Genomic DNA, 24,416 nt, shown 5'->3' on the forward strand with positions numbered 1-24,416 from the left:
GGCCCCGCCCCCCCGAAGTTTCTTGGGCCCCCGGCGGCTGGCGGGACAGAACGTCGAGAGCCGCCGCCCGGCCGGGCGCGGATGGAGGTGGCGGAGCCCGCGCGGTGCCGGGAATGAGCGGCGGAGCGGCCGGACCTCAGCTGATTCGCCATGGAGGAGGTGAGGACAGGACTAGGCGGCGGGGGAGGCTGGGCTGGGGTCTTCGATCCCCTCACGGCGGTTGGGGTCATGGGCTCAGGCCCTTGGCCCTGCCCTCCCCACTCCCCACCGTCTAGGGACTACCACCCCCCCAGAAAGAGCCTAGGCAGGTGGGGCAGGGGCGGGGATAGGGATCTGCGCTGGACGCCTCGCAGACCGCATCCTCCTTTATTATCTCTTTGGCTTCTCCCACAACTGTGGGGGGTCGTGGTTGTTATTGTCCCTATTGGCTAACGGGGAGACTGAAGCGAGTTTGGCGACTTGCTGAAAGTAGTCTAGGGAGCTGGACTCGAACCCACATTACCGTTGAATCCCTCCCTACGCCCTTCCCATCAGACTGGATCCCGAGGGGGCAAGCCGGGTGTGTGTGTGCTGTCGGGAGTCTTTGGGTTCCGGGGTCCCTGACCTAAGGAACTGAGGCCGTAGCCGTGCCGGGTGGTGAGAGAAGTGGAGAAGTTTCATTTTTCTCCCCTGTATAAGTCCCTGCGAGTCGCTTTTCCCCCTACCCTCGTCCCCGCCCCACATCCGTCTGTGTACGCTCTAGCTTCGGAGTCTGGTCTGCGTAAGGGCTGATCCTGGTCTCTGCCTTCACCACATCGGAGGGAGGGAGACCTCCGGGCAAGAGCTGGACCAGCAGTGCCCCTTGAGCCTCCTTCTTCCCTCTCAGGAAACTGCTAGTCTGAGGTGGGGTCAGGCGCCCTGCGACCCCTGCCCTCTCCTTGCATACCCAGTTCTCCCAGCAGCCCATCATCCAAGGGTCCAGCACACAGCAAGCACTTACTGTATGTATGCCTGTGGAATGAGTAAGTTAGGAGGTGCCTGCTGGGTCTAGAGAATAGTGCTGACTTTGCTTCTTATCCCTTGAAGGAGTCCCAGTTTCTGTCCCTCTCAGCTTGTGGGAAGGGATAGGTCTATGCCTGGATGGGTAGGGAAGAAAGGTGAAACCATCATTCTTGGGGTGACCCTGGCCAGTTGGGGATCCCTGAGTGGAAGAGGCTGCCCGTGTCCCCATCAGTACCCACATCCCTACTTCCAGGGGCCACTGCCCAGGGGCAGCCGGTGCTGGCCATCAGTGTTCTCTCCAGGCCAGGCCCTGCATTTCTGTGGGATGGTAGATAAGTCACTTCCCCTCTGTGCCTGCATTTCCTCGTCTATAAAATATAGGGCCTAGTCTCCTCTCTGGGCTGACGGTATGACTGTGGCCCCTTCTCTCGGAGTGGTTGGAGGTAGGCAGCAAAGTCAGGCCACTATGATTTGCTGTGGTTTCTTGCTGACAGGGGTGGGGCTGCTCTCCCCCGCCCCCGCCCCTGCTGCTTCCAGAGCTAGGTTCTCTGCCTGAGGCCCCTCCCCTGCTCCCAGAGGATATGGGTCGGGATTACTCCATTTTCCGGTGTACCCTGGCCCCCAATTAAGAGAAGTTCTCCTGGGGCCTCCTGGGCCAATGGTTTGTCCATGGCCAGCCCAGCTCTGGTCACTCCCTCTGGTCTTGAGTCTCTAGCATTACCACTTACTGACTCCCAGATGCCCAAAGCCCCTGGCATACCTGGGACTCTGTGGTCTTAACCGCCTGCACCCCTGCCCCAGCCACACCCACGCACCCAGGGCCCCTGTCCCCTGTCTCCCCTTTGGTATCCCTAGCTCTCCTTTCCCCCCACTTTCTCTCTCAGTAGCGTCCCCTTGTTCCTCTAGGCCTCAGCGCCCATCTTTATTTCTCTAAAACATGTCTTAGATCGTAGTCACCTGCTCTGTCACCTGACCCCAGTCTCAGGAAGGCCTTATCACCTCACTCCCAAACGGCTGCTTTCAGCCTCCCCCTCGTTTTGAGCTTCCTCGCCTTGCATGGCAAGCCCCCTCAGCCTCAGTGACACCCTCTGTTCAATGCGCTGGTGGCTTCCACCAGGCTGAGACTTGTGAAGACGTGCTGGTCTGGACATCTGCCCACCTGTGTTCTCAGGGCCTTGGTTTCCCCATCTGTAAAGTGAAGGGAGGGGATAGCCAAAAATGTGATGATGTGTGTGCAAGAGCTTTGAAAACTGCAAATATCAATGTAGAGTATTATTACTACCACTGGAGTAATGTTGAAAACACTGCTCACAGCTTTTCCTGTCTCTGTCCTGGGGTTCTGTCCCTCTCCTGTCCCGCAGTGCTGCCTTTCCCTGGCTCTGCCTTGGGTGACTCCAGGCTGCTCATTTGCCCTCACCCACCTTGAAAGGCAGGGCATTGTCTGTCCTAGTATGGGTTTTATGATCTCGGGCTAATCTCTTGCCCTCTCTGGGCTTGCCTTTCTTTTTTTTCTTATTGTGATTTATGTGAAACTTTACAGAGCAAATTAGTCTTTCATTAAAGAGTTAATACACAAATTGTTTTGTGACATTGGTTGCCAACGCTGTGATCTGTCAACACTCTCCCCTTTTCCATCCCAGGTTCCCTGTTTCCATTTGTACAGTTTTCCTGTCCCTGCCTTCTCGTCTTTGCTTTTGGGCTGGTGTGCCCATGAGTCCTGTACACATGATTGAACTATGAAGCACGTCCCTCATGTGTGTGATTGTTGGCCCTAAAGACCTGTCTAATCTCTGGCTGAAGGAAGTCACTCAGGAGTGACTTCATTACTAAGTTAAAAGGATGTCTGGGGGCCATACTCTCAAGGTTTCTCCAGACTCTGTCAGACCAGCAAGCCTGGTCTTTTTTTTTTTGCATGTGTATGTGTGAATTTGAATTTTTTTCTACATTTTTCTCCCCCTCTATCTGGGACCCTCTATTATGATCCCTGCCAGAGCAGTCGATGGTGGTGACTAGGCTCCATCTGGTTGTTCTGGGCTCAGTCTGGTAGAGGTTGTGGTAGTTGTGGTCCATTAATCCTTTGGACTAATCTTTCCCTTGTGTCTTTGGTCTTTTTCATTCTCTTTTGCTCTAGTTGGGATGGGACCAGTAGATGTATGTTAGATGGCTGCTTGCTGGCTTTTATGACCCCAGTAGTTAACTCACCATAGTCGGATGTAGACTATGTTATGCCAGTTGAGCTAGACGTCCCCAAAGATAGGCCTGGCTTTCTTCTTCTATGGTGAAAGGGTTGAGAGTTTAGGGTCTTTGATACCATTTGTATCTTTCCTTCTCCTCTGGGCCAAGTGTGTCTTGTCTCCTCTTCATCCCTACCCAAACCCTACCTTCTGCAGGGACTTCCTAAGCCTTTACCCTACCTGAGAGTCAGAACTGGAGGATCCCTCAGGGTAGGTCCTATGTCTCTCCCAACAGACTGGGACCCTCTCTACTAGGGAGTGCCCACCCACCCTCTAGATTGGAGACTTCCTTTGGGCAGGGTCTATGTCACCCCCACCAGACTGGAAGTTCCCCCAGATTGCTGTGTCCCCCATCTGTCTGTGGATTCCCTAAGGGTGGGAACTGGGTCTCCCTCATTAGACTGGGAGTTCCACCTGGGTAGAGCCTGTGCCTCCTCTCTCTGATTGCCCCATCACAGGGCTCTGACATGGTGGGTTCTTAGTAGAATTTGTTCGGAGCATCACTGGGTTTAGTCAAAGGGCAGAAGTTGTCACAAGCTTCCTGTGATGTGAGGTGCTGACTAGCCAACAACGTTTCTTCTGTTGGTCTTTGTCTCTCTGTCATGGTCTGTGTTGTGTGTTGTGGCTTTCCACTCGCTCCTCTCTGTGCAGAGGGTCAGAGTCACCTGGCATCTTTTTTTTTTCAGTGAGTCACCCAGAGACCCTCCCACCTCAGGCAAAGGGGAGCCAGGCTGGTGCCCCAGGGGTGCCTCCGGAGCTGCTCACAGCCATTGGGGAGGGCCTGGGTGAGGACGGATGGGAGGGGAGAGAGTGAAACAGGAAGAACAGTGGTCAGCTGGTCAGTAAGAGGGGAGGAGGCCGAGAAACTGGGCTGAGCAGGACAAAACCTCTGCTGTGAGCCCTGCCAAGGGAAGGGGCCAATTATTAAAACTTACTGGGGCCGAGCCAGGCCCCCTGGTGGGAGCAGTCTGAGAGGCAGGGAGAGGGGCTGGGTGGAGAGTGGCAGGCAAGCAGAACCCTGGCTTCCAACCAGGCCTCCCATGGGGTGGCTGCTGCCGTGGGTAATCCTGACAGGAAAACCCTTCCCTGAGCTTTGGTTCATGCGACCTCCAGCTCCTCAGTCACCCCACCCCCAATCCCAAAGCTTCCTGCTGCAGCCCTGCCCTGGTCCCACCAGCCCTAGACCTGCCTCTCTAGCTAATCCAACCACAGTGTTCTCTGGGCCTGCTCTGCTAGGCCAGAGAGGGCAGTGGTCGGGACACAAGGTCCCACCTTGCCCCTGGGAACTTCACGTGGCAGACAGCAGATGAGGCAGGCAGGGGTCCTGAGCAGAGGGAGTTTAGAAAAGGGGTGTGAGATCCCATGGGGTGGTGGGTGGGCCCCCTGAAAAGCAGGAGGTAAGCCTGGAGCTCAGAGGTGGGAGATTTGGGCGACAGCTCTATACGCCACAGCCTCCACTGCCTTATTTAAGAGACTCCGAAGTTTGCCCATCCAGGCCACGGCAGGCCTACGACGTGGCCAGTGGTGCTGTAGGCAGTTTTGCCCATAGAAGGAACATGAGTGTGTGAAGTGTGGGGGTGAGGTTTCTCATTTCTCAGTTCTACCCTTCTAGCCCTGGGCCTGTGACAGCCCTCAGGGGGCCACTGAGGGGTCTGGACTTCTGGAGGTCACACGGCTCATTGGGAGCTGAACACAGGGTGTTAGTATTGAGTGGGGAGGGGGCTGCCCGGTGTAGGGATAGGCTGTGAGAGCCTCCCTCTTGTTGTCAAAGGGCCCTGAAATGAAGTCCCTTCTTCCTCTGGACAGGGTGGCTCATAACTGACCTATGGGCATGCCTCCACTTCCTCATTCCTCCATCCGGGAAGGCCATTTGGGACCATCCCACTTCTCCATTTCTCTTGCCATCTACAAGTCAAGGGAGACCCCGAGGGGGCACCGCACATTCCTGGAACCCCTGGAGCACAGAGGCCCAGCATCTCTAGCCCAGGAAGGCCTTGTCCTGAATTCTGCACCATGCCCAGGGAGAGGGCCCACGAGAAGCAGACAGGATGGCAGTGACAGCAACAGTAACAAGACCGGCGGCTACCGTTGGCCAAGTTTAGCTATACTAGACTCTGCTTTACGTGCCTTATCTTTATTCAGCAACAAACATTTATTAAGCACCTACTGTGTACCAGGCACTGTTCTAGACATCGAGGGTACAGTAGTAAACAAAACAAAAATCCCTGCCCTCATGGAGTTCTAATCCTTGCAATTTCTGTTAATATCTCCAGCTCACAGATGAAGAAACTGAGGCTTAGAGGGGTTAAGTGATTTGCCTCTGGTCTGTCTGATTTGGGTTTCAAAGGCCAGACTCCCAACCACCAGAATTTGCAGTTCACAGTGAGAACCAGGCTGGGGCTGCTCTGCCTCGCTGGAGAGCAGAGGCCTGCCCCGCCCCGCCCAGCCCAGCTGCTGACATCTTACCACACCTACATCTGCCTGGGCTTGTCCTTCCTAAGGCAGCTGTGGCCACAGGGTATCCCTGGGGAGAGGCGTGTCTCTTTTGATTGGGGCCCCGTTTCTGAGTTTTATGTAAATGAAAAGTACATTCAGAATTAGTCAGTGCTGATTTCCTTCTAGCATCCTGTAGATTCGGACACCTCTTGGCCCCCTTTCCTTTCCCCTCCCCTCTATACTCTCTACTCGGAGGTACCAGTCACTGAAGCACAGTGGTAAGCAAATTGGGTGTATATTTATTTTCATTCACAGATATCTTGAGCACTTATTATGTGTAAAAGAACAGTGCTGGGTGCTGAGGACTCAGAGGTGCATCTGGCCCCATCTGGTGGGCTAGCTGTACCTGGCACCCAGCCACCCAGGCAAGTAATGGAGGGGGCACAGGATGTCGGTGGCCAGCCTTGAGGCTCCGGGTTGGCTGCCCCTGTCCAGCCTGTGGTCAAAGGCGGAGAGCCCTGGAGCCCTTACCAGATGGGCTTGTCTCCAGCGGGTGGCCGCCCTGAAGTCCTGGCCTGGGGCGGGGGCAGGGGCAGGAAGTAGGGGCTGCTGAGTGGGTTCTATGGAAGGATGGGCTAGGGAGGCCGATTACCTCTCTGCTGCCTGTTCCTCCCATCTTTCTGATCCCTGCTTAAACAGCACCTCCTCTGGGAGGCCCTCCTGGGCCACCCTGACCTGAGCCAGGTCCCCCACTGTCCTCTCTTGCAGCCCGCTGTTTGTTTCCTTCTTAGCATTTCACAATTGTTACTGCGCTTATGTCTGGTGTTTATTTGTTCAGCTCCTCCTCCCCGCCAACGTGAGTTCCTTGAGGGCAGAGACTGCGTTGTTTTTATTCACTTCGGCCTAGCCCCGCGCATGTGACGCTGTAGGTGTTCAGTACGATGTTTGTTGACTGCTTGAGTGAACCCATGATTGGATGTTAAGGGAGGCAGAATGGTGGAGTGGGAAGAAAGGAGGGTCCAGAGACACCTGGTTTGAAATTCTGGCTCTGTCCCTCCAGCTCTGTGACCCTGGGCCAGCCCTCTCTGCTTTCTGAGCCTCAGTTTGCTGTGCCGTGTGGGTGATGATGGCACATCTCAGAGGGCAGTTAGCTGTACAGGTTAGATGAGACGACACGTGTGGTACTAATCACCATGGCTCGGTATAAGGTGGCTGCTGCAGTGACTATTACAGCTGCTGCTGTTATTACTGTTACTGGACTAGGGATATTTGGTTTGGGAGTTGTGGGTACCCAGCACAGGGACACACCCCTCATGTGGCCTGTGGCCCCGTGGCAGCAGCCCTCACGGCATGTCCTGGTACTGTCTTACAGGGCGTGAAGGAGGGGAGGGAGAGGCCTCGGGGAGCACGGACCGCGGACAAGGCCGGCTGGATCAAGAAGAGTGGCGGGGGCCTCCTGAGTCTCTGGAAAGATCGCTACCTGCTCCTCTGCCACGCCCAACTGCTGGTCTACGAGAATGAGGTAAGGACCTGCCTGGCCCTGAGGGTGGGACAGAGGGCACACTGGGGTAGCCCCGGCCAGCAGGAGTAGCCTGGGACTGGGGCTGGCAGACCTGTTCTACCTTTGATATGCTGTGCAACCTTGGACAGGTGCCTAACTTTCTCTGGGCTTCTGTTTGCAATATGGGGTCAATATATCTAGGGACAAGTCGATAGGATGAGAGGTTCTTTGAACCGTATGTGCATATGGATGTGTGTTTGTTTCCTCAATTGTACACTCACACATTGTAACTCCCTCTCGCTGGACAAGGTTCCACATTAATGAATGTTCCGGAAAACTGAAGCTTGCTCCGTTCAGCAGTGGTAGTGGAAATAATAGCCGGTGCTCATACTTGTTTGGAACTCTTACATACCTCTCATTTGACATTCAGAACAGTCCCATGAAAGTGGCATTCTTGTACCTTTTACGGAAGAGGATCCTGAGGTCAGGAGGGCAAAATGGTTGCGGAGCACCTCACAATAAACAGAGGAACCTGGTATAGAACCAGATCCAATGCTCCTCCCACTGAGAGATACCAGCAAGTAAACTCCAAGACTATTTTTGGTGGAAATCCTCTAAAATATGTTAAATATTTTCTGTTTTCTTCAACAGAAGGTACGGGCCTGAGCCGGTGGCTCAGGGTCCCTCATTGTCAGAGTGTTCCACGCTGCTGGCCTATGCTTTCTCCTTTTACATCAAGCTGCTGGTTGGTTGCCACTCTATTGTCCTCATGCTTCTGATGGCCCTCATGGCTTCTCCTTTCAAACTCTTGTGCTCCTCGTTTTTAGCAGGCTTGGAACTTAGACACCAAGGATGTTAAAATTGTGTGTTAAGTAAGAGTCGGTAAAGCTCTGTGTGAGAGCCCAAGGAGGAAAATGCATTCATTCACTACGGGCATTCGTGGCTATTTTGGTGGCTTTTACTTGGAGATGTGGTTTGTCTTTTGGGGTTGAGGCTATCGGCCTACCTACTGAAAATGGGGTACCACTGTATGCCTTTGACAGTTGAAATACATGGAAAAGAGCTGGCCTGTGGGCAGAAGAAGGCACCTGCCTCTCTTCCCCATCAGCCTCTCTCAGTGTGCCTCAGGGTATCTTGGCAGGTCCGTAATTGTCCCAGGCCAAGAAAGCTTGGGCAACCCGGATATCAGTGTTTAAAGGAGGTGCCTTTGAGAGCGCCTAGCTTATCCTGCCCTAGTCTGCAGGTTCCTGGGGTGGGGTGTCAGAGAAGCAGCAGAGGGGAGAGCAAAGGGGTGAGGGTTTGCAAACAGACAGCCCCCAGATGTTCTATATTGCTGCTATCACCAAATTAGGGTGTGCCACAGTTGGAGACGTGGCAGCAGAGGGATATTTTTATAAATAAAGGGGGTTGTCACAGCTTCCTCGAGTCCCAGCTGCTGTAAGAGTGAGTGACAGGCCCCCAGCTGTCGGCCCATCAGGTGCTGCCAGACTTGTCCTGGGCTGCCCCGCCACATCTGGCCATGGCTGGGAAGCAGGAAGGATTTCACATCCCCTAAACATGAAAAATCCAAATCACACTTAAAAAAAAAAATAAAGATCACTATTAAAAACCTAAATGCAATTACGAGAACTTAGCACTTGGGGCGTGGCGGGGGGGTGCCTTGGCCCAGGAGTAGGAATTGAGAAATGCTTACTAGCTCAATTCCTCTTTCTGATATAAGGAACTAGGCAAGCGCGAGCGAGCGGCTCTTTGCTGTATCTTCGCTGTCAGAGAGGCTGACATTCCAAAGATGCTGCCCCCGCCCAGTGCCTGCTGGTTTATCCGTTTTTCTGAGCTGCAGAAGGGCCAGGATGATTCAGCGTTTCTGGTGGAGAGGAGACCCAGGACAGGAAGCTGTGGGGAGCTGGCGTCTGGTAGTGGAAATGGACTAGGGTGCGTTTGGGCCAGCGATTGCCCTGTTGAGGGAGGCCTGCAGACATGGGGCAGGTGAGCTGCTCTCTGGACAGGGGATCCTTCCCCAGGCAGCTTCCTTTCTCTGGATGCCCAGGTAGGGGGGCTTCCTGGGGTCTCCCTCTGTGCCAGGCATTCATTCCAGCAAACCGGTGCTGTGCATGCACCTTCTGAGGGCTGCCCTCTGCACAGCGTAGGGTGGAGAAAAGGCCAGGCGCTGTGCTTCCCCAGGGCAGGGCTGTGTCCCTGGCACCTAGTATGATGCCTGCATCTGGCAGGTGTGTGCTCTCAGCAGAAAGTGATGAGGGACTTCAGAGCACAGAGGAGGAGCCCCAAGGCTCAGGGGCTCATGGAGTATGGTCAGGGCGGCTTTCTGGAGCAGGTGGATTTTACGGCCCTTGTATTCAGTGGAGGAACTTGGAAGGGATTGGAGACTGGGGGTTGGAAACCGACATGGAGGCAAAAACAGGAAAACATACCTGGATAAGTCTGGAAGGGAGAGACCAGGCTGCCCTGGCCCGCTGGCCCCCTTCCTCTGAGCGGCTAAAGAAAGCATGTTGTTGTTAGCTGCCGTCAAGTCAGCCCCCAACTCATGGGGACCCCATGCACGGGATGAGACCATTGTGATTTCACTGGCTGATGTTCAGGAGCAGATCTCCAGGCCTTTCTTCGTAGGCTATCTTAGTCTGGAAGCTGTGCTGAAACCTGTTCAGCAACATAGCAACATGCAAGCTTCCACTGACCGGTAGGTGGTGGTTGCACATGAGGTGCGTTGGCTGGGAATCAACCTGGGTCTTCCACCTGGAAGGTGAAAATTCTACCACGGAACCACCACTGCCCTTGAAGAGAGCATAGATTAGTGGTTATCCACCTTGGCTGTACAATCGTCTGGGGAGCTTTAAAATATACTATTGTCGGTCTGGACCCCACCTCCAGAGTTCCTAATGTAATTGATCTGGGATATTGCCTAGACATTGGGTTTTTAGAAGCTCCCAAGTGCCACCAAAGTATAGAACCACTGGTGTAGTACATCAGAATTGCCTGGAGGGCTTGTTAAAACTCAGATTGCCAGGCCCATTCCCTCAAGTTTCTGAGTTAGTAGGGATAGAGCCTGAGGATTTGCACGTCTAACAAGTTCTCAGGGGATGCTGATGCTGCTGGTTGAAGAACTACACAGTTAAGACCACTATGTAGAGCAGCCTGTTGATAACACTGATGGAGAGGCGCTTGCCAAGTGTCAAGGTCTCTCAGTCCACGCAGATTAACACAGAGGGAAATTGGGGCATCTTCTCTGGAAACAATCACGTCCCTGCCTCCCAAACTGAAGCTACTGAGCACTGTATGCTCTCTGGCTGGGTGCTCTCGTGGGCTCTCTGCCTGATGTCCAGCAGCCAGGGTTTTCATAACTTGTTAGCCAGTCTCAGGGCGGTGTACCCCCAGGAAGGGCCTGCTTCTCAAGTGAGGCGAGTTGGAAGTTGTTCCAACTTGGTCTTCCCTGGAAGGCGAAGCAGTTGACCAACATTGAGGGAGGGAACTCATCCCTGGCAGCTTCCTGGAGAGGTACCTGGTGGATTGAGCCTGTGGAGAAAACACTCAAGTGTGAGTAAGGGCTGCTGGGTAGGAAGGCAGCCTGGCCAGTGTCCAGGGATGGCCTGGAAGAGTCTTCAGGGTAGCAGGCCGGAGCCCTTGGCTCTCCTCTGTATGACCTACAGGCTGGGGTGAGGGGCCCCAGAGAAAGATGCCAGGTCGGGGAGCCGGCTTGTGGTAAAGGCAGGATCACTTTGTGGTGAAGGCAAGGCGTGGCGCCCCAAACTTGCCTTCTTCATGCTTCGCTCTGTAGCTCTGCCTTTTCCTTTTTTCCCACTTGACGACATCCTGCTCCCTCTTCCAGGCTACCTCTTGCACACGCCTCTGCCTGGCCTCTGGGCCTCTCCAGCATCCCCCTCTCTTTCTTCCTCTGGCCTTCGGCACGTTTGACCCAACCCAGGGTGGGTGCCCCGTGTCTCACGTGCATGGTTAGCCTCCAGTGCACCCCTGCAGACAGCGCTGAGCACCAGCCAGGCGCCTGATGGGGTCTGAATACCGCATCTTGGTGACTGAGTGTCAGCCTGAGGCTCCTCCCCGACCATAATGCCCTCGCTGAGTGATATCAGAGTCTGGGGTGTGGCCTGGGTGGCTGAGGGTCTGGCTGCGTCTGGCTCTCACCAGCCTGTGTCCCCTCTGTCTCCTTTGCCAGGATGAGCAGAAGTGTGTAGAAACAGTGGAGCTCGGCAGCTATGAGAAGTGCCAGGACCTTCGTGCCCTCCTCAAACGGAAACATCGCTTTATCCTGCTGCGATCCCCAGGGAACAAGGTAGGGAGGTGCCCACTGCCGCCTGGTCTCCCTCCAGGCCATTCTACTTGGGAAGATCACCCTGGAAGGTTCAGACCCAGGGGCTGCCCCAGGTTGGGCCTTGCTTCATTTTGTCCTGGTGCCTCCCCAGCCCCTGGTTGACAGGAGATGCATTTGGGCTCTGTGAGAGAGCGTTGCTCCCCTCTCTCCCGCCAGGCCCCGGGGCCTCCTTCCCAGGCTGTAATTGGAAAGTTGTCTTTGAGGGGTGAGGCCCTTGGCCCTCCCCCACACCCTGGACAGAGGAGGCGCTGGGCTGAGGGCAGGAGAGCTGTGGGCAAGGCCTCCAACACCCTGCCGTGAGCTGGGGCAGAGGGAGGGTGTGGCCTTCTCTTCAGTCCAGGGTTTCCTGGGTGAGCCACCCTTCTGCCCCCATCCTGGACTCAGTGCTCAGAGGCCTGCAGCCGCCCAGCTTTCCTCCCCTTGCAGTTTTCTGTCTTTGCTGCGAGGTTCTTTCCCTGTGACACGCCGCGTGTGCACATTTCCCTGGTGGGGAGTCCGGGTGGCTGTTGACACATGGCGTGGTTTCACAGATGTCGGCAGGGAGTTGAAATTCTGAGGCTGGTGTGTAGAGCACCTATCGCCAGCTCGCGCCCATCTGCAGCTGGGCCACACTGTGCGCCCCCCCGACCCCGACTTCTGCACATCATGTGGAGCCTCACAGAGTCGGGCTGAGTCACAGAAGCGGGGGGCTGGGTAGCAGCTCTGAGTCTGGGCTTGCTGGAGGCTATTCTGGTTTTCCTCCAACTTTGGGGGCCTGGAGCCCAGCCGTTGGTTTCCCGGGGCCCGAGGTCCTGGAGGAGACCACGATGCTTTGCTCATCAACCTTTCGTTCTGCTCTGTGGTGAGTGGGGGCAAAGAAGCAACCAAGACAGCAGTGAAGGGGGCTGTAGAGCTCTGATACCTCCTTGTATCTTCTCACGATGCCATCCCCTCAAAGGGGGCTATTGGGCAATGTGCCCAGAGTCAGGGTGGATTTCTAGAGGGTTCACGGGGCTGGGCCCAGTCTCACGTGACATCCGCGGCTGCGGGCTCTTTGAGGAAGAGGAGAGCCACACTTTGGTCTTTCAGGCCAGGAGCCCTTACCCTGCCCTGGAGAGCTGATTCCTGTGTGAGTGGGTGCCGGGTAGGTACACAGGAGTTAGAGAGACGCAGAGTGCATTGTGCGTGAAGGCCTGCTCCTGTGTGTCTGCTGTGTGTCCTCCTCTTTATGTGAAGGTGGGTGTTGGCCTGGCCATGAGTCTGTCTGGGTTTTCTGTGCTTCTTAGCGTGCTTATATGGATGTGGGGCGGACGGGCCTTGCCTTGCTGTCCTCTGCACATGCTGCCCTGGGCCTGCCTCCCTTCTCCAGCTCTGAATCCCCTGGTGGTGGGCTAGGTGGGCCTTTCACAGAGGCCTGTTTGTGCAGCTGCGTTCTCTGCTGCTTCAGCCCGCACCCTCCCCCCTCCCCCCAGCCCTGCCAAGAGTTCACGTTGGCCCTGGGCGACTCTGGGAGCAGGGCAATCAATTGGAGATATGGAACTGTGGAGCCATTGGTGGGGGCAGCACACCCGGGTTCCAGCTCAGGGGCCCCCTGACTCTTGTCACCCCCAGGAGCTCCCCCAGAGGGTGGGGGCTCTCCAGAGGTCAGAGGGTGGACTGCCCCAGACCATCCTCTCACCTTCCTTTCCATCGCCCTGGGTGTTCCCCACCCTCAGCAGGGCCGCCAGCCCGGCAGGCCAGGAGGTCCCGTGACCCTGGCTGTCTGGTCCCGAGGCTGCCTTTTTTTCCCTCTAATCAAATAAACAAAGACTCCAGTGTCTTGAATGCCTCTTCTCCCCCTGTCTTCCCATCCCCACGCCCCTGCCCATGAGGTCACAGGCCGCCGCTGCCAGGAAGCAGGATGGCCATGGCCGGGCCTTGCTGCCCCACTGGTGGCGGCCAGCTTGCCCTTCCCGTTTCCTCCTCTCTCCCCCTCCCACTTCTTTCCTCTTTGCCTTTTCCCAGGCCACGTGGATCTATTCTGAGGCCATCCCTGTTATCTTTTACATTCCTAGCTGGGCCTGTCCCTCTCAGGGGCTTTTGGGAAGGGCCTAGGGCAGGCACCTGTGCAGCCTGCTCTTCAGGGCACAGGGGTGGGGCTGGAGGAGGGACTTCTTGATTTTCTTGATATTCTAATTGTGCCCATTCTGATCATCCTTGTGGAATGCCTGGCTTATCCAGCCAGGATTATAGGGTTCCTTAGGGTAGGGCTGGGCCTGATTTAACGTCTTATGGGAACCCTTGGGCTGGCAGTATAGTAGGTCTTCCCTGAGGCCACATTCTCTCACTGCAGAGAAGAGAGCAGAGACCCCTCCCCCAAGCCTGCCACCACTGGCTGGGCGAAGGGGAAGGGGCCTGTTTAGGCCGGTCCAGTGGTTCCGTTCTTGTCTGTTAAGGCCCAGAGTAGTGAAGGGCCTGTGTAGGGTGACCTCACTCCCTTGACTCCCAGGCCAGTGCTCCTTCCTCTGTCCCACTCGTGCCGCTCCTGCTGCTGAGTCCAAGTGTGTCCTTCTCAGGCTCTCTGCGGACGAGGTCCTGCACGGAACGGGTGCTTGGCCAACCCAGGGCCTGTGGCCGGAGCAGGAGCTGGGGTCAGAGGGGCTGGCCCTGGCTCCCTTTCTGCCGGCCCCCATTGCAGGGACACCAGATGCAGCGCTGTCCCTTCCAGAGCCCCGTGGAGCCCTGGTGGCTGGGCCGAGAGGCAGTTGCCAGGGTGCCCTGGGGTTTCTGACTTCACTGCAGATGTGCTGCCAGGATCAAATTTACCCTGGTCATGCAAATGAGGCCTGGGGGTGGGGGAGTGGCGGGTACCCAGGCCCCGTATGAAGGGAAGGAGGCAGCAGCCGGGAGGAAGTTATATAACACGGATGCTGAGGGGGCCAGGCCTACTCAGTGTTACATAACTGGGAGAGTGGCGGGAGGGATGGCGTTATCTAACGCCAGGCTGGGGGAAGGGTAGGCTGGCCACCCGCCGGACAAAGAACTAGGGCATCTTAAGGTCAGAGAGTGGGCAGTGCCCAAAGATGAAGTGAGGGAAAGAACCTCTGGTCAGTTTAGTCATTGATGGGCTCAATCGTTTAGTAAACATTTGGAGTACCTACTGCGTGCCGGGTCCTGGCCTGCTTCATGTTTAATTCCCTCAGCATTGCTCTGGGGTAGGCGGTATCATCCCATGTCTGAGATGAGGAAACTGGGAGCGTTTTGTCCAGAAGGCAGGCGGCGGTGACCATGCCTGTCGCCGAGCACTCGCTGTGCCCAGTTCTGGACTTGGTGCCGCCATGGGTCATTTTTCAGTGATCTTCTCATCTCCACGAGGCAGGTCGTGGCGGTGGTCTCCTTTTACAGATGAGGAAACTGAGGCTTAAGGCCAGACGGCTGTAAGCAGGGACTCTCTGGTCTGAGGCCCCACTGCTCTGTCCATGCTCAGTTTCCCTGGCCTAATTCCTTCCCACTCATTTCCTGCCTGGCTGCGGGCCTGTCAAGGAGGGCCTCTCTGAGCCGCCCTATGATTCCAATATAGGAGCTCAGACCTCCCGCTGGAGATGGGAAGGGACCGGTAGGGGTAGAGTCTGTGGATCAGCACTCATAGGATGTACTTCAGACCACATAGGACCTTGACCATATCCTGTCCCATCTACTGAGCCTCATTTTCCTCATGAGGAACACCCAACGCCCTTCCTCTCTGATAGTCTGTGATTCAAGGCCAGAAAAGAGACCTCCTCTAGGAGGAGTCTGGGCTGGGTGTGGGGCCCACTGTGGAGCTGAGGTGAGGCCCTGGTTCCAGTGGGCCTTCAGCAGTGGATACGCTTCACGTTTGTCACCTCTGCCTTGCCTGGCGTGGATGTAGACTGGGACTTCTTTACAGAGAAGAAACTGAAGCCCAGAGGTCAGGTGGCTGCTGGGAGAGTCCCCTGGGCCAGGGGCCAGATTCGGGCTCTTTCCACTGGGCAAGGCTGATTCTAACCCAAACCTCTGGTAGCTCCATGCTGGGGGACAGCCCCTTCTCTGCTGGATCTACCCGCCCAGGCTCCCAAAGCTGTGGTATCAGAGACATTGTGGGGCTCGTTTTGGTTTGCTCCCAGCCAGCTGTGCCTGGGGCAGACTCTGAGAGCTGGGTGGGAAGTTTCCTTAAGACCCCAAATATGAGCCCTGTAAAACGTCTGCCATCCACCTGGCAGGTCAGCGACATCAAATTCCAGGCACCCAGCGGGGAGGAGAAGGAATCCTGGATCAAAGCCCTCAATGAAGGAATCAACCGAGGCAAGAACAAGATCCTTGACGAGGTGCGTTGCAGCCCTGTGGGTGGCTCTGCATCCCCACTTTCCCGTCCATCCGCCTGTGTGCCGTCTGAGAGATAACCCTGCCCCCACCTCATCCCAGACACCCCTCGATTATGTCACTGCTACAAACACTGGGTCATCTGCTGTTGTCACTTCATTTAATCCTCACAACATCCCCCCCACACAGTTGGTGGTGATAGTCCCCATTTTATAGATGAGGATACTGAGGCATAAGGAAATTAAGTAACTTATCTTAAATTAAAAAGCAGGTCAGTGGTGGGATGGAATCGATCTGATTGCAGCTATGTGAGTTGCATCCTTTCAACCCAGCCTCAGCCGGGAACAGCAGGCAGACCCAGGCTACAGAGGCTGAAGGTGAGCTGGGAGCCTGAAAGCTCCCTTTTCAGCTTGGCCACAAAGTCCTGGGCTGGACTTGCTTTTGACCCTGGGCCTCCCTGTCTGTCTGTAGTGACCCAGCCCTGTAGACCTCACCCCTCTGTGCTAGTAGTGGTGACTGTGGCAGCGGTGGCCATGATCAGTCTTGAGGTGGGCAGGGTGTCCCGTGAGGCCAGGCTCCTGGGGAGGGTTTGTCTTTGACACCATGGGTTCTTAGCTGTCTTGGCTGAAGTGGATCTTGGGGGCCATCTTGAGTGACCCCTTCGATTGCAGAAGGACTGAGGCCCAAGGCGGGTGGGGTGAATCTTCCCAAGTCTTCCATTAATACCCAGGTCCCCTGACTCCCAGCCCTTGGCTGCTGAGTCTCTCCTATGTGACTGTGTCACGCTCAGTCCTTCACTACCTGGAGAGAGTGTCCCCATCTTAGGGAGAGGGATGATGGGCCACATCGTGGGGGTTGGGAGAGGGCCCAGGAGCCATGGGCTGGGCCTCCCCACAGTCTTGGTGAAGCAGCGTGATTCCTCCACTGAGAACAGAGACAGCCCCCTCCCCACAGTGGGCCTGGACCCCGGCAGACCTGGGATGAGGAGTCTTAGCCTCGCTCCCCATCACAGCATCAGGCTGCTCCACGGCCCTTAGCCTGGTTTCCCATGTGAACCAAACTCTGGGGCTTCCCAGCTTCTCCTGACCCTGGTTCCTTCCCTCAGAAGAGATGCTTCCGTCCAGACATCCCGGCGAGGGGGCAGAGGCCCTGCTCTTTCCTGGGCTAGCCTCAGGGGTCCTGGGAGAGTGGCCTTTTCTCAGGTACCACAGGGTCTGGGCTGGGCACATAGTTACTGCTCAGCCCCCACCCCCAACCCACAACTAAGTCTCCAAACAGCCTCAAGCTTCCTGGGTCTTTATAATAGACGGAGGAGCAGGGCTGACAGCCCATGATGGGACAGGAAGACTGAGGGAGAGAGGGAGTACCTCAGACTCTGCAGAGACAGACGTGGCAGTGCAGAGACACGGAGAAGCAGGCGTCCAGAAACAGGGAGACGCTTCAGAGAGGGGCAATGGGTGGGACGCTGACCTCATTAAACGAGGATGGCAGGTACAGACCCTGCCTCTGGGTCATGTTAATGCCTGGGCACTTCCCAATCTCCCCAAGGCCTGGTGGAGGCTGACCTGGTTCCCCTCTCTTCCCAGGTAAAGGTGGACAAGAGCTGTGCCCTGGAGCACGTGACACGGGACCGGGTGCGGGGGGGCCAGCGGCGCCGGCCGCCCACGAGAGTCCACCTGAAAGAAGTAAGGGCTTTCCCCTGGCTCGGTCGGGTGGGAGGTCAGTTGAGCCTAGGACCACAGATCCCTGGGGTGGCAACCAGGCTTGGGGCCATTTTTTTCCTGAGGACACCTGGAGTTGGGGGCTCCTGAGTAGTCTGCAGGGGTGTCTGTGTGTGTGGAGGCAGCTGTGTTATATGTGCTCGGACTGTAGATGTCCCAGAGCCCAGAGCCTGCTTCATTTACTGAGTCCACACACTGACCTTAGCCAGTCCCTGCCTCCCTGCTCCTCAGAGCTCAGCTTCCAGGTCTTCCAGGAGGATGGACCTGTCCGCAGACAGCTGGGAGGAGAGCTGTGTCTAATTTTTGTACAGAGGAGGGCTCTGGGAGGCCAGGGCAGAGAGGGACCACTGAGGAGCTAACCCTTGACGGATGGTGAGGGTTTCAGTTGGTAGACTGGGGGCGAGAGGGATTGCAGTGGAGGGAATGGTGGGAGCTGATGTTCGAGGCAGGAGAGTTGAAGGTATGCTGAGTGTCACTGCTGACTGGGAGATTGCCTGGCAAAGGAGGATTACACGGAGGGAGGGAAGGTTCTCCCCAAGCCCGAGATGGGAGAATGGAGGCCCTGAGCACAGGGAATTGGAAAGAGGGAGGAAGCCCCTTTCAGACCAGTGGAGCTGATGGGTCTGTGGTGGGTGGTGAGGAAGAGATTTTGGAGGCCTGAGGGTGAGGGAAGAGCAGCCACCAAGGAGCCAATAATGAGAAGGCAGAGGTGAGTGGCACAGAACCCAGGGGTCATCAGCCAGGCGGCAGCAACTAGTCATAAGGGCAGGACTAAGGAAAAGGCAGGTGGGGACATTAATAGAATATTTTCCAAGAGAAAGAGTCAGCTTAGTGCTGTTGTGGGGACTCTGGAGGGAAGGGCGCTGTGGAAGAGAAGCAAGAGGCAGAACCACACATAGAAGAAAGGAGCCCAAGGGTGTTGGAGGATTTGTTTGTGAGGCGAAGCCGCCTGTTCGTGTCTTTAAGCTGAGGGAAAGGAGCCTACAGAGGGAGTGGCTCAAGTTGCCCGAGAGGAAAGCAAGACCTGAGGGGGACAGCCAGGCGATGTTGGGGGGAGGGGCAGCCTTGGACAGAGGGACCCCTCTGAGAAGAATTCAGGGAGGGAACTGTATGTGGCCGGGCCTCTGGTGGTCCCAGTGACTGAGTGAACGTGTCGCCCAGGTCACTGGTGTGTAAATGTAAAAGGAATGAGGGTTAGGCTTGTTGATCTGAGGCTCCCAACCAGGACACTACCTTCTGAGGAACCTGGGGAGAGGCCTCATTGTCAGCCCTGCATCTGGGCCTCTGAGGAAAGGAAGCAACTCCCCATGACCATGGGGTTGCTGGGTGTCCTCAAGGGTCCCTGGAGCCAGGTGGGGGGGACAACCATTTGCTTGGCACAGCTGTTGTCTTCTGGCAGTCAGCTGTGGCCTGGGGCTGCCCGTGTCTGGGACCCCATCTGATGACATGAGGAGAGTGGGCACAGGGTGCCGAGCAGCTGGGCATGCAAGGGCTCGAGCGGCCTGGCCAGAGGGCTGGGTGCAGGGCTGGCAGACCGGACAGGGGTCTATGGGGAGGCAGAAATGAGTGAACTGGAGATGACTCTGGAGACCTGAATCTGAGTCCTGCTCCTGTCACCAACTGGCTGAGGGGACTGTGGACATGGTGGCAGGTGGGCGGGTTGTAGAGAAGGGACCCTCCCAAGGCCGTACAGGTAGGGGGCAGAAACAGGGCGGAAACCATGTCCCCTGCCGCCCAGGCCGGCACGGTTGCCACTAACGTAGAATGGCCTCTTTCAAGAGCTGGGAGAAGCCAGGCTGGGGTGCTGAGAGGGCACCTGCCTCTGACTTCCTGGCCTGCGATTCCAAAACAGAATTCTCTAGGGGTGTGGGAGAGGAGTCGTCAGGAAGTCACTTCTGCTTCTAACCCAGCGGCCTTGGAAGCCAGGGCAGAGGGAGTGGCTGGTAGGGGCTGGGGGATTGGGCAGCGTGGATGAGAGGATTTGAGAAGCCTTATAGGTGGGCATACCTGACCCAATAGCCAGTCATCCAAGATGATGCCCATCTACTGCCCCCCCCACCAGGTGGCCAGCGCAGCTTCTGACGGGCTTTCACGCCTGGACCTCGATGTTCTGGACAGCGGGCCACCAGTGTTTACCCCCAGCGATGATGGCAGTGTAGCCCAGCCCCAGGAGAAGTTCCAGCCCCTCATGCCTCCCACCAAGACTTCCTCAGCGCCTGAGACACCCAGTGTTGGTGACAGGGTAGAGACATCTGCAGGGGAGAGAGCTTCAACCCCCACCTCAGCGAGCACTGAGACCCACGCTGAGAGCCAAGAGGACTCAGAGACCCCATCTGGGGAGGGCAGGGGCCCTGAGCAGCCCCGCAACGGTATCATGCCTGACAAACTGAAGATGAGCTGGGAGAACCCCAGCCCCGAGGAGCCCCTCGCTCCTGAGAGCACAGGAGCACCCCAGCTACACTGTTCTGAGACTTCTGAGGCTGCCCCCAAGGAGAGTAGGAAGCCCCCTACACCCCCACCCAAGATCATATCGGAGAAACTGAGAGCTTCCATGAGTGGCATGGAGCCTTCTGGGCTAGCCCAGAGTCCTGGGGTCCCTGACATCTCTGCCCCAGGCCCAGCCCAGGTCTCAGTGAATGGCATAGATGACAACTCTGAGCCCACCAAGCTGTCCAAGGCCACGGCCGCCCCAGGAATCCACCAGAAGGATGCAGCAATGTCCACCGCACTGCCTGTCTGGGACCTGCCACCTCAGTTCCATCCCCGCTGCTCCTCCCTTGGGGACCTGCTTGGGGAGGGCCCCCAGCGTCCACGGCAGCCCAGGGAACGGCTGTATCGGGCTGAGCTGGAGGTGAGGGTGGCCTCAGAACAGACGGAGCAACTGTTGAACAAGGTACGGGGCACTGAGCCGGCCCCTGACAGCCCCGAGGCACTGCTCAGCCACGCTGTGGAGCAGCTGAGACAGGCCACTCAGGTCCTGCAGGAAATCAGAGATTTGGGGGCACTGAGCCAGGGAGCTCCTGGGCTAAGGGAGAAGCGGAAGGAGCTGGTGACCCTCTACAGGAGAAGTGCACCCTAGGGCCTTCCGGGTCAGAGGCACAGTTCCTCCTGGCCGACTCAGTCCATCAAAGCCCAGCCCTGCAAGAAATGTGCTCCTGCTCAGGCTGTGGAAGGGCCACTGGGCATGTCAGGATTTGGCCAGGAACTGCCGAGACTCCTGCATGTCCTTCCCACCCTGGCCTGGGCAGGCCAGTGGTGCCAGCTGCCACCTAGGCCACTGCCTTGCTATCTGGCCTGGTCTCCAGGGTCTGGGCTTGGGAGCTTGTGTGGTTGTTCTCAACGCCCCAGGGCTTTGACACAGCACCTGGGGTTTCTGGGGGTGGCATCATCTCTGTTCCCCACCCTCAGTAGTTTACATTCCTGACTTCTGAATAGAGCACAGCTGAGCCCTCCTGCAGCCCGCATCTCCAGATACTTTCAGTCAGGGAACCCTCCCGGCAGAGGCCATCTTAAAGCCAGCCCCTCTCCCACCCCCACCCCTACCCACCTATTCCAAGTAGCTGCAGAGGCCCTGGGCCCAGGCCGTGGGGCTCAGTTCCTGCCTCAGCTGGGTGAGACCTGGAACCCAGAGGGGCCTCTCAAGGCAGGTGGGAGGCAGCTCGGCCGAAGCCGTGGCTTTGTGGCCCCTCTCTGGGCCTGTGCTTCCTGTTCTATATGATGAGGTTTTCTGCAGGCCCTTGCCCTCTGGTGAGCTGTGATTGGAGGGCTTAGCTCTGGAGGACCTCAAGGCGGAAGAATTCAGCCTTGCACATTTCTGAAGAGGCAAGCCTCAGAGTGGCTCTGACGTCAACCTCAGAGAGACCTGTAGGTAATGATCATAAACCGACCTTCAGAAGATACGCCCCTCCAACTTCTATGCCTCCCCAGATGGGGTTTGTTGCTGGGTCTCTGGTTCCTTCTCAACCCAAACAGATTAATATCCCTGTCATTTCTTCAGATGCTGATGAAGGTATGTCAGGGCCTGAAACCATCCCCATCCTGCTCCCCGGCCTCTGCCAGGCCCTTCTGGGGCTGCCCCCTGCTCTGCAGCTGTCCAGCCTCCACCTTGCTGCAGTGGCTGGACCAGGGGCAGAGCCACAGGCCAGCCCAGGACACTTCTATATGTGAACTTTGTTTCCAGAAAGATGGGAGAGGGAGGGCGCAGTAGCATGCCTTGGCCTTTCTGCCCACTGGGCCAGTCCCAGGCACCAGTTGTGCCCCCTGAGGGCCTGCCAGCACAGGCCGAGGCCTTCTTTACTGTGCTTTCACTCTGTTCTTGAAGGAAGTGGCAGGGGTCACAAGGGACAAAGTCCACTGTGGCCTGCAGGGGGGTAGTGAGCAGCTGCGCCATGGCTCCCGAGTACCCCCCTGGCCTCAAACCACCCTCCTGGAGCGAAGTGGGTTTCTCTGCCATGATTTGCCTCTCTCCCTCCCTCTGTCTCTGACATGACAGCAGGTATGTTACCAGGAGCCCACAGTCACGGCCCCCCCTCCATCTTCCCTCGGGGAACAGCACACCCCTACCAGCAGCCAGAGCTGCCTGGGGCTTTAGCCAAGTCACCTGCTCCCAGGAATTGGAGCCTTAGTTTCCTCATCTGTCAGCTTCCAGGCTGGACAGATAGCTGTGGGCCACCTTGTTGGTCTCATGCCTGCTGTTAGTGCCCATGGGCTTCCCATGCTTTGGCCTCTGTAGGAGGGGGAGGAGCAGCCGCCATAGCCAGGGCCTGCTGTGCCTGCCTGCCTGGAGGGTGGCATCCTGTGTCTTCTGCTTACCGAGCGCCTTTCTTGAAGTTTGGCAATAAATCCTTTACTACGGAACTTCTCTGCTCCAGCCTGTTTGTTGGTGTGGGGACCAGCTCCAGAGCTGGCCTCAAGGAAGCGGGAGGAGACAGGTTGATTAGTGACATCACTGCTCCCCCAGACTTGATTCTTGGGCCCCTTGCCATCGGCTGGGCTGGGAGCATTGCCGTCCCTCAGGGCTCCATCTTTGCTAAACTGAGGCCCTTCCAATCTCACCCCCTCCTACCAATCTTTTATGGGCTGGGAGCTAAGGGTCAATGCTTTTCAAAATATTTTTTCAACTTTTTATTTGGAAATAATTTCAAACTTACAGAAAAGTTGCAAGAATAAAAATAGTACAAAGTACACCATATACCCTTTTCCCAGACTGGAGCCCTGATGGCGCAGTAGTTAAGAGCTTGGCTGCTAACCAAAAGGTTGGCAGATCGAATCCAGAAGCCACTCCTTGGAAACCCTAAGGGGCAGTTCTACTCTGTCCTGTAGGGTTGCTGTGAGTTGGAATCGACTTGATGGCAACGGGTTTGTTTTTTCCCCCAAATTCACCCCAATTGTTTTATCATTTGCACATTCTCTCATAGATGCATCATTTTTTTCTGAATCATTGGAGAATTTAGCTGCATACACCATGGCCCTTTTCTCCTAAATGCATCCACGTGTAGTACCTAAAATAAGGATATTCTCTCAGACAATCACAGTACAGTTACCAACTGTAAATTTAACGTTGATACAATAACTTGTGGTTTGTCTTGGAATTTTGTCATTTGACCCAATAATATCCTTTTATTACATTTATTCTTCCTCTGGTGTGGGATCCAGGGTGGATCGAGTGTTGCATTTAATTGTCACGTGTCTTTAGTCTCTTTAATCTGAAACATTTCCACAACCTGTCTTTGTCTTTCATGATGTTGTCATTTTCTTTTTTCTTTTTTTTAATTGTACTTCAGGTGAAGGCTTACAGAACAAATAGTTTCTCATGAAACAGTACACATATTGTTTTATGACATTGGTTAACAGTCCCACAACATGTCAACCCTCTCCCTTCTCGACCTTTTTTTTTCTTGGTGAAAATACACATAGCCAAAGATATACCATTTCAAAAACTTCTACACGCACAGTTCGGTGACATCGACTACGCTCTTCCAATTGTGCTGCTATTCTCACTTTAGATGAAGGCTTACAGGACCAAATAGTTTCTCGTTTTGACAGTTAGTACACATGCTGCCCTATGACAATGGCGAACAACCTCACATCGCACATGATGTTGTCCTTTTCAAAGGAATACAGCCCCCTCTTCCCTTTTTAAGGGAACATTCCCCATTTGGGGTTTGTCTGAGGTTTCCTCATAATTAGATTGAGGTTATGTGTTCTCAGCCCCAAGACCACATAGGTGATGCTGGGGCCTTCTCAGGGCATCATGGCTGGAAGTGTTCACTGTGATCACCTGGTCAAGGGGTCCAGTTTTTTTCACTGTATAGTTAATGGTTTTTTTGTTTTTTCTTTCCTTGCAATTAATATGAAATCTGTTATGTTTTCATATTCAGAGATATTTTAATACCGTGCAAAGATATTGTATCTCATCAAAATTGCCCCTTAGATTTAGTATCCACTGATTATTCTTGCCCGAACAAGTCTTTCCTATGATGGCTCCAAAATGGTGATTCCAACTGTTACTTTAACCTCAGAGCCTGGTCTTGGTCAGGGGTGAACCTTGACCCTGACTTATGGTACCCTGACACATCTCAGTGGAACCTCAGGGCTTCACCGAGCGCCCTTTGGGATCCCTGGGCCAGTGGAAAGCGCTCTGAGTCTGGCTGCCAAGGTTTAAATCCCACTAAGGGACCTCAGGTCAGTCTCTGCCTCAGGGGGTCTCAGTTTCTTCACCCTTCCAAGGGGGATTACAATGTCGCCCCACCCCCCACCCCCATTCCCTAGTGAAAGGGGCCCTGGTGGCACAGTGGGTAAACACTCGGCTGCTATCTGAAAGGTTGGCAGTTTGAACCCACCAGCTGCTCTGCAGGAGGAAGATGTGGCAGTCTGCTTCCATAAACACTGCAGCCTTGGAAACC

The 24,416-nt window shown here is 55.7% G+C and overlaps 1 protein-coding gene across 2 annotated transcripts; it reads left to right on the plus strand.

The window, feature by feature from the left end:
• The first annotated feature begins 45 nt into the window (after window positions 1–45).
• PLEKHO2 (pleckstrin homology domain containing O2) lies at window positions 46–21,053 on the plus strand. Of its 2 annotated transcripts, XM_004374792.2 has the most exons (6): window positions 46–159; window positions 7,024–7,173; window positions 11,339–11,455; window positions 15,691–15,795; window positions 17,377–17,475; window positions 19,574–21,053. In XM_004374792.2, exons 1-6 carry the CDS (start codon window positions 151–153, stop codon window positions 20,588–20,590), a joined length of 1,497 nt encoding a protein of 498 aa, XP_004374849.1. In that variant the 5' UTR covers window positions 46–150; the 3' UTR covers window positions 20,591–21,053. The 2 variants fall into 2 exon arrangements, with proteins under 2 accessions (XP_004374849.1, XP_023585487.1); XM_023729719.1 differs by lacking the exon at window positions 17,377–17,475.
• Window positions 21,054–24,416: the final 3,363 nt, after the last annotated feature.

Source organism: Trichechus manatus, unplaced genomic scaffold (assembly GCF_000243295.1).
Source record: "Trichechus manatus latirostris isolate Lorelei unplaced genomic scaffold, TriManLat1.0 scaffold00030, whole genome shotgun sequence".
NCBI classification, from domain to species: domain Eukaryota; kingdom Metazoa; phylum Chordata; class Mammalia; order Sirenia; family Trichechidae; genus Trichechus; species Trichechus manatus.